Consider the following 10,375-nt stretch of genomic DNA (forward strand, 5'->3'; position numbering starts at 1 on the left):
GTAGTTACAGAATCATACATTGGTCACTTTCAAAGTCCTCATGTGTCAAGGAACATATTTCCTGAGTTTATAAATATAACATATATTTTAAAAAAATGAAAGAAGATGTGATGCCAAAAAATATTAATGTACTCATAGTAGTATCAACTAGACACGCTACTGTACTTGGTATCATTACAGTGGATGTTAGGTGTAGATCCACCAATGGTGTTTGTTTACATTTTGACGTCGGTGAGCTACGGTGTGTAGTGAAGCATGTTTACCAATCCTCGTCATCCAGTAATAATGTAAGTTTCTTGTAAGAGACTTACATTATTTGTCGCCATAGAGGCGAGGATTAGTGATTTAGAAGTAGCTAAAACACTGCAGACTGAGGAAGTATGTTAGCCACTAGCTAGTTAGCCATGTCTTAAAGCACCTCTTCCGGTGGTCGTTTCAGTCTTATAACTTCGCTTTTATCTTTAGGTTTTAAGCCAAAATGCGTACATTCTCCCTTTTCTGTCTACACACTGTGTCTGCTTGTAAGTGCTCCGTGTGTGTGCGCTGCAGAACATCCTCCTCTGCTTGTACAACCAGCAATGACATGACGTGACGTGACAACGACAGGAGGGCGTGGGGTGGGTCACCGGTACTTTTTAGAGGCGGTATAGTACCGAATATGATTCATTAGTATCGCGGTACCATACTAATACCGGTATACCGTACAACCCTAGCACCTACATAGTCATACAGCATGTATCCATTCATGTGTTTGTGTTGTCAGGTCGCACCAGTGTCAAGTCCATCGTGTGCAAAATGAACCCCATCAACGGCGAGGCTTCCTCGGGTTCAGAGGTCAAGAAGTGGTGGACCCGTCAGCTGACAGTGGAGAGCGACGAGAGTGGCGACGACCTCATCGACATTTAGAGACGAGGTGCATCCTCCCTTTCGCCTCGCTCTGCTTTCGTCTTCTTTTCCCTTCTCTGAACAATAAATGAGCTCTGGATGCTTACCTGCTGACTGCAGCTGTTCGCTTGTTTCCTCCCGACTGGATCGATGCCACAGATTATTATTTTTAAAGCAGAGTTTTTAAACACAAAAAAGTATTTTCGGCGGATCGGGCAGTATCGCGCCTGTTTGGACTGGCAGTGTCGGGTTGACGCCTCTTGGGGGAAAACGTGTTTCCTGTCCTCTCCCGGTGTCTCTTTGTAGGCACATCTGGCCAGAGCGAGGCATAAAGGACACGCTGGATCGATGAAGGGAAGCTGCTGTTGTTTGTGTGTTCAGCTGCAAGGCTGTTTTCATGTCTCTTGTCTTGTGTTTCCTCTGGCTCTTCATCACACACACATTTCAATATGCTCACTTGATACTATTATAGTTGCTAGAAAAGCATATACGAAAAGATTTATGAATGTATTTCAAAAGATCAAAGTCTATCTTCTAATTAAAGGCCTACGGTACTCTGTTTCGGCATTAATAAGAAGATGTGTCTTTTCTATTTCTATGCCTTTTGAATGACCTTCACAGCGGACATTGCAGTTCTTACAGTTCCTACAGTGGACCTACAGGACGCCGTTATAATGGAGGAATCACATTTCCCATTAGGAGCACGCAGTAAATTACCTTTTTAAATGTCTTTTTATCATGAGAATTGAGTTGGATTTCACACAATAAAATACGTTTTTCAGCTGCTAACTAATGAAACTTATTACAGAGTTATGCCCCAACTAAAAATACTATATTTATTGGACTATATGCCGCTACTTTTTTCCTACGGTTTGAACCCTGCGGTTAATTTATGGATTTTTTTTCCATAAGGTTTTGTACAAGCAGATAGTTTTTAATTTTCACTGAAAAAGTGTGTTATTGTTTGTGCTATGGCGCCAACTTTTGGACGAAAAGTTGCTCACTGCAGGTGCTGCGGGTTGAAAATGTACTCCCTGTTTCGCTCCTTGAGTTGGAAGTATATCCCATTTCGTCTATTGCGTTTCTGTTTGAAAGTATTTTTCATTCATTCATAGACGTCCATTGCACCGGTCGCCCAGGGGCAGGGCCCCACATCTGCGGTCCCTTCCAAAGTTTCTCATTGTAATCCCAAGGGGTTGAGTTTTTCCTTGCCCTGATTATGGATCTGAGTCGCGGATGTCGTTGTGACTTGTGCAGCCCTTTGAGACACTCATGATTTAGGTCTTAATAATCTTTGATTGATTGATTGATTGATTCATTCATTCATTCATTCATTGCTCTAAGCAACAGTTTTAAGCTTTACAATATATCCAAAACAATTCATACTTACTAAACCGTCCCGTGTCTGATGTCTGTGTTTCATGCATATTTGTACGAGCTATCCTAACGTCATCAAGCTAGCGTCGTTAGCATTAGCATATAAGTGAACTCAATTACAAGTGTCTGTTTATTAACTTACTGTGGAATTCTTTTTGTATTGTTTCAGTTTCGTAGATTCACCGAAACGTCACCGTGGACTTATTGAGTCTGTTTAGCTCATTGTAGAGTCAGCTTCCGCAGTTCAAGGGTCCATGACGATGACTTCTGTTTTGTTTGATCAGCTGTTTTACTGCCGTGTGACAAGCACCTTTTTGGAAACAATTAGGGTATGTACATAAACATGTAAAAAATATTTTTTTATCCGTACGTATTTGCGGTTTATGGTCCAGTGCAGCTAATACATGTTAGAAAATATTTATTTCTTCTAGAATTTGGTGGTTGTGGCTTAAACATAGGTGTATTTGCTACATGTTTTTTTTTTTTTTTTTACGATCTTATAGTATTTTTCAACAATAAGTCTCTGAGGTCCCACAATAGCATTTGAAAATCTAGTCATAGTGCAGTACTTTAAATTGTTCAAAGGTAATTTTAGTAAGCCCAAATGAAAAAACTAATTTTTTGTGTCTGAAGGTTTAATGCTAATGAGCGGTGTTTGTGCCACATTATCCAATTTTTACAAACATACTAAATCTGCACATGTCCAACATAAATATTACATACAGTACGGAAGAGATTCACATGGGCCCATTCCTGGGTGGATCTTGGATAAGGAGAGTGGTGGGGAGTGGGGGCAACTGACACTGTGGTCAAAGTTGGCATTGCCGCAAAACACATTTTAGGATTTCAACACTCTACTGCCATCTGGCAGCTAAAGTAGATATTGCACGCCCCAAATTTGTCACGGTTCATGTGTCAGGTAAACCGCGACGAAGAGGGCCATATGAATCCCCTAAGGAGTTGGGCAGCAAGGTATCAGCATTGGCAGCATTAGCATAGCTTTGTAAGCGACAGTGCCAACATTACACTTAAATATTAATAGCAATGTCACGTTAGGTTAGCTTATTCACATATTACAGCTCCCATTTCTGCAGTTGACTGATGTATAGATGGACGAACTCCAGGTTTACTTTTAGGATGTTTTGCGAAGCCTGCTATTGTAAATATGGGAAGTGGTGGTCATGTAAACGAAACAGGCTCATGTCGCTAGTCGGAGTGGTGTCATATTCATGGTAAAGGGTGGTTTGACTTGTGACGTCATGAAAATCTCCAATTTCAAAAGCGAGCATTTGTCTCACGTTTCAAAAGTGAAGGACATGATTTCTCATGTTTAGTGCTCAGAAACAGATTTGCGAAGTGACACATTTTACTGTTAAAACATCATTAAAAAGATCTCTTTTGGACAACATATCCCCTTTAAGTTACTTATGTAAGTAGGTATGCATGTAGAATAGAATAGAAAGTACTTTTAATATTTAATATATAATATGTGAATAATATAAATATATTCTACATATATTCTACATTTAGGTGCAGTCAAGAAGAAATATATGCATTATGTACTTTCTCTTTGTGACCATGCTAAAATGTTGCTGTATGTACAGTATTTCAAATTAAACCAAGCAGCAATTTGTCTAAGAATAGTAATGTGTTAATCAATAACTTCCGACACCAGGTCTTTATTCTCTGATACCGATTCTCCAATCAAAATATCGATACTTTCGATACATTAGTTCAAGGGTGTCCAATTTCTTTCCACGAGGGCCACATACTGAAAAGTCAAAGCATGTGGGGGCCATATTGATCCGATCCATATTGATATTTTTTCACTTAAAAAATGCTAAAAGCAGTTATTGTTTCAGCTATGTATTACGTGTCACTAAGTATATTATTATACATTTTTTGTTAGAACATTTTTACCTTTCTCTCATAACATACCGATTTTTTTGCTCTTTTTGTCTTACATTTTTCCTTTTTTTTTTTCTTTTTTGCTATGTAATAATTGAATAAAACTAATAACAATCGATCTGTTTGACTGCAAAACCTAGTGTTTCAGAAATTCTGCCTGTACGAAAATATGAATGTTCAGTTGCACATAAAACAGTGTTTATTATTTTAGTAATTTTTAGAAAATGTATCCATAAGTTAACTATTTTATTTTAAGTATAGAGAGAAAGAGCGCCGCATGCTGAAAAGTCAAGCATGGGGTGCCAAATAAAAAAAGCAAAATATATTGTTATAATTTAGCTTTTTCTCATTACACTCCGGTTTTTCTTTTTTTCTCACATATTTACTGTTGTTTTTTTAGATAAATATGTAATTATTTGAAAATACACAACTTTTAACATTTTAGCAGACACGTTGGGCACATTTGCTTAAAGTATTGTTATCAAATCGGTATGGCCGATACCAGCCTCCATTTTACTTGGTATCGGATCGTAAATAATATCAGTGGTATTGCACCTCACTACCCAATAAGACAATAAAGATGTTTTTTTTAATGGTGCAGAAATTAAACAATAATTCCTATTAATTTTTCAAACTCTGCCCTCTGGTGGAGTCTAGCTGACTGCCTATTACTATAAAAAAAACCTTAGAAGAGCAACATTTATATTGTTACCATCATTAAAAAAATGTAATGTATAAAAGACAAATACATTAATATTTGTTCATTGAATAGTTATACATGTATCTTCTGTATGCTTTCAAACGTTTTTAACAATTTGTTGACTACACCTTGGATGAGGCTGTGCAAGCTAAGCCCTCTGAATCCCTTCATAAACTGTGTTGTCTGTTTGTCCGCATGCCAATATAATGTTTGCAGAACCATTTATTAAACGCCATGCCTTTCTGCGGCCTGTGTAATATTTTTAACAATGTTATTCTGCAAAGAAATGTCACATGGTGAAGGGCACTGCAGTCTTGTGTGAAATGTGCTTGTCGCTGCCCTCTTTCTACAGAGAGGCAACGTGGCTGAGAGACTTTTAAATCTAAAAAAAAAACCTAACGAGAGCTTTTCCTAATGACTTCAAATACAAATAAAGGTAAGACCGCAGAAGTATTTTAACAATATGTTTACCTATAATCAAATATTATCTTCTGTGTTTTAGGCTAATAAGCAAGCTTTGGTAACATTTTGATAAGAGCGCAAGAATGTGAAGCCATGAACCTGACTGCAAGTCACCCTAACTGTTGTATTGGATCCACGCTGGTACACGACACAAATTGTAAGTCATGTACATTTATATAAATACACACATTTAAATATACAAATACAGTCACGGTCAAAAGTTTACATACACTTGTAAGGAATATAATGTCATGTCTGTCTTGAGTTTCCAATAATTTCTACAAATCATATCTTTTGTGATAGAGTGATTGGAGCACATATTTATTGGTCACAACAAACATTCACAAAGTTTGCTTCTTTTATGAATTTATTATGGGTATACTGAAAATATGACCAAATCTGCTGGGTCAAAAGTATACATACAGCAATGTTAATATTTGCTTACATGTCCCTTGGCAAGTTTCACTGCAATAATGCACTTTTGGTAGCCATCCACAAGCTTCTGATTTATTTTTTGACCACTCCTCTTTACAAAATTGGTGCAGTTCAGCAAAAGTTGTTGGTTTTCGGACATGGACTTGTTTCTTCAGCATTGTTTAAGTCAGGACTTTGGGAAGGCCATTCTAAAACCTTCATTCTCACCTGATTTACCTATTCCTTTACCACTTTTGACATATGTTTGGGGTCATTGTCCTGTTGGAACACCCAATTGCGCCCAAGACCCAACCTCCGGGCTGATGATTTTAGGTTGTCCTGAAGAATATGGAGGTAATCCTCCTTTTTTATTGTTCCATTTAAAGCGCCAGTTCCATTGGCAGCAAAACAGGCCCCGAGAGAAATACTCCCAAAACCATGCTTGATGGTAGGAATGGTGTTCACCTTTTTCCCCTCTAAACATATTGTTGGGTATTGTGGCCAAACAGCTCAATTTTTGTTTCATCTGACCACAGGTTTTATCTTTTTTATTTTCTCCTCTCTGATGTCAGAGAAGAGAAGTCTAGCAAAACTCCTAACCATTATGGACAACACCCCCCACCCACTACACTCGGAGCTTGCGGAGAGAATGAGCACGTTCAGTGGAAGGCTCAGACTCCCAAAATGGAACACGGAACGACACAGGAGGTCCTTCATACCGACAGCCATCAGACTGTATAATGCATATGTTCCTTCTTGACTGCACTTAAATGTAGAATATATGTAGAATATATTTATATTATTCATATATTATATATTATATATATATATAATATATGTCATATTTATTATTATTATTGTTTATTGTGAGCGAACTGTGGAGCTGAATTTCCCCAGGAATCAATCAATCAATCAATGTTTACTTATATAGCCCTAAATCACTAGTGTCTCAAAGGGCTGCACAAACCACAACACAAACCACTACCACATCCTCGGTAGGCCCACATAAGGGCAAGGAAAACTCACACCCAGTGGGACGTCGGTGACAATGATGACTATGAGAACCTTGGAGAGGACGAAAGCAATGGATGTCAAGCGGGTCTAACATGATACTGTCAAAGTTAAATCCATATTGGATCCAACACAGTCGCGAGAGTCCAGTCCAAAGCGGATCCAACACTACCCAACACAGCAGCGAGAGTCCCGTTCACAGCGGAGCCAGCAGGAAACCATCCCAAGCGGAGGCGGATCAGCAGCGCAGAGATGTCCCCAGCCGATACACAGGCAAGCAGTACATGGCCACCGGATTGGACCGGACCCCCTCCACAAGGGAGAGTGGGACATAGGAGAAAAAGAAAAGAAACGGCAGATCAACTGGTCTAAAAAGGGAGTCTATTTAAAGGCTAGATTATACAAATGAGTTTTAAGGTGAGACTTAAATGCTTCTACTGAGGTGGCGCCTCGAACGGTTACCGGGAGGGCATTCCAGAGTACTGGAGCCCGAAATGAAAACGCTCTATAGCCCGCAGACTTCTTTTGGGCTTTGGGAATCACTAATAAGCCGGTGTCCTTTGAACGCAGATTTCTTGCTGGGACATATGGTACAATACAATCGGCAAGATAGGATGGCGCTAGACCATGTAGTATTTTATACGTAAGTAGTAAAACCTTAAAGTCACATCTTAAGTGCACAGGAAGCCAGTGCAGGTGAGCCAGTACAGGCGAAATGTGATCAAACTTTCTTGTTCTTGTCAAAAGTCTAGCAGCCACATTTTGTATCAACTGTAATCTTTTAATGCTAGACATGGGGAGACCCGAAAATAATACGTTACAGTAGTCGAGGCGAGACGTAACAAACGCATGGATAATGATCTCAGCGTCTTTAGTGGACAAAATGGAGCGAATTTTAGCGATATTACGGAGATGAAAGAAGGCCGTTTTAGTAACGCTTTTAATGTGTGACTCAAAGGAGAGAGTTGGGTCGAAGATAATACCCAGATTCTTTACCGTGTCGCCTTGTTTAATTGTTTGGTTGTCAAATGTTAGAGTTGTATTATTAAATAGAGGTCGGTGTCTAGCAGGACCGATAATCAGCATTTCCGTTTTTTTGGCGTTGAGTTGCAAAAAGTTAGCGGACATCCATTGTTTAATTTCATTAAGACACGTCTCCAGCTGACTACAATCCGGCGTGTTGGTCAGCTTTAGGGGCATGTAGAGTGGGGTGTCATCAGCATAACAGTGAAAGCTAACACCGTATTGGCGTATGATGTCACCTTGCGGCAGCATGTAGATGCTGAAGAGTGCAGGGCCAAGAACCGAATCCTGGGGAACTCCACACGTTACCTTAACGTAGTCCGAGGTAACATTGTTATGGGAGACGCACTGCATCCTATCAGTGAGATAAGAGTTAAACCAAGACAGGGCTAAGTCTGACATACCAATTCGTGTTTTGATACGTTCTAATAAAATATTATGATCGACGGTATCGAAAGCAGCGCTAAGATCGAGGAGCAGCAACATAGATGACGCATCAGAATCCATCGTTAGCAATAGATCATTAGTCATTTTTGCGAGGGCTGTCTCCGTAGAGTGATTTGCCCTGAAACCGGATTGAAAGGTTTCACATAGATTGTTAGACGCTAAGTGTTCATTTAACTGCTCCGCAACAATTTTTTCGAGGATTTTTGAAATAAAGGGAAGGAGAGACACCGGTCGGTAGTTTACCATGAGGTCAGGATCGAGGTTAGGTCTTTTAAGGAGAAACCGCTTTTTTGAATGCAAGGGGAACAGCGCCCGAGGAAAGTGATAAGTTTATAATATTTAGCACTGATGGACCTAATAATACAAAGAGCTCCTTGATAAGTTTCCCAGGAAGAGGGTCAAGTAAACATGTTGTTTGTTTAATTCCATTTACACGTTGTAACAATTCCTCTAATGTTATTTCCTCAAAATGGGAGAAACTATTTTGGAGGCCAATATCCGCCGTATATACAATCGTATCTGTGTTAATAGAACCCAGTTGTAGCTGGGACGCATTGTCTTTAATCTCCTTTCTAATGACTTCAATTTTCTTATTAAAGAATTGCATAAAGTCATCAGCTGAGTGGGTGGAGCTACTGGAAGGGGTCCCTTGTTGGGTTAGCGATGTTACCGTACTAAACAAAAATTTAGGATCGTTTTTATTACGGTGGATGAGATTTGAGTAATATTTAGCTTTAGCTAAGGTAAGCATGTGTTTATAAGTTATTAAACCATCACTCCATCCTTGATGGTGCACCTCAAGTTTAGTCGTGCGCCATTTGCGTTCCAGCTTTCTACATAATAATTTCTGAGCTCTAGTTTCTTCTGTAAACCACAGGGTACGCTTTTTTGGAGCCTCTTTTTGACTTTAGCGGTGCTATGTTATCAATAGTTTCGCGCAGGGCGTCGTTAAAGTTGTTAGTGAGGTAATCAATAGAGCCCACATATTTTGGGAATGGTGCCATTACCGAGGGCAGTAGGTCAGCAAGAGTTGTCGTTGTGGCCGTATTAATGTTGCGGCTGCTATAGCAGTTATTATTATTATTAGTTTGACAAACATGCGTCTGAACCTCGAATTTTATAAGGTAATGATCGGACAATACTTTAGAATACGGGAGTATCATAATTTTGGAAACGGTGATACCCCTGACAAGCACTAGGTCTATCGTATTACCGTTGCGATGCGTGGGTTCATTTATTATTTATGTAAGACCACAGCTATCAATTATAGTCTGGAGCGCTACGCACAGTGGGTCCGATGGGGTATTCATATGGATATTAAAGTCCCCCATTATGATTATATTATCGGTGTGCGTCACTAGATCAGCAACGAACTTTGAGAATTCACTGATAAAGTCCGAATAGGGCCCTGGGGGGCGGTAGATAACAGCCAGGTGTGACAGACCTCATAGTAAGCACCTCAAACGATTTATATTTATTATTTATGTTAGGACTAAGGTTAAAGTTTTCGTTGTATATTAGTGCGACCCCCCTACCCCTTTTAAGCTTTTAAGGGGACGGGCAATATGCGCATGTGTAAAGTTAGGAGAACATGCCTCATTCAGCGCAAAAAAGTCGTTTGGTTTAAGCCAGGTTTCGCTGAGACCGATGACGTTAAGATTGTTGTCCCTGATGATATCATTAACTAACAACGTTTTGGGAGACAATGATCTTATGTTTAAAAAAACTATATTATAGGTAGTGGGCTCTTTTAGGGAATTTTTGATCAAATTATCCGTAGTAGCAATATTAATAATGTTGTGTTTATTATGCCCAGTGCATTTAGTCCACAGTTTCCGAATTTAATTTGAAATGTGGACTCGTCAGACCACAGAACACTTTTCCACTTTGCATCGGTCCATCTTAGATGAGCTCGGGCCCAGCGAAGCCGGCGGCGTTCCTTGGTGTTGTGGATGAATGGGTTTGGCTTAGCAAAGTAGAGTTTTATCTTGCACTTACAGATGTAGCGACCAACTGTAGTTACTGACAGTGGTTTTATGAAGTCTACCTGAGCCCATGTAGTGATATCCTTTACACACTGATGTCAGTTTTTGATGCAGTACCGCCTGAGGGCTCAAAGGTCCGTAATATCATCGCTTACGTGCAGTG

At 39.5% G+C, this 10,375-nt stretch overlaps 1 protein-coding gene across 4 annotated transcripts in view; it reads left to right on the top strand.

Annotated features, from left to right (window-relative positions):
- nalcn (sodium leak channel, non-selective) overlaps positions 1 to 5,113 on the top strand; it is a 214,852-nt gene extending 209,739 nt beyond the window's left edge. For all 4 annotated transcript variants that reach the window (XM_061879749.1, XM_061879750.1, XM_061879748.1 and 1 more), the window contains exon 44: positions 764 to 5,113. In XM_061879749.1, coding sequence (XP_061735733.1) covers positions 764 to 906 — 143 coding nt within the window. In that variant the 3' untranslated portion in view covers positions 907 to 5,113. The remainder of the gene's footprint in view (positions 1 to 763) is intronic.
- The last annotated feature ends 5,262 nt before the right edge of the window (positions 5,114 to 10,375 follow it).

The sequence above is a fragment of the Nerophis ophidion genome, linkage group LG19 (assembly GCF_033978795.1).
Source record: "Nerophis ophidion isolate RoL-2023_Sa linkage group LG19, RoL_Noph_v1.0, whole genome shotgun sequence".
Classification (NCBI taxonomy): Eukaryota; Metazoa; Chordata; class Actinopteri; order Syngnathiformes; family Syngnathidae; genus Nerophis; species Nerophis ophidion.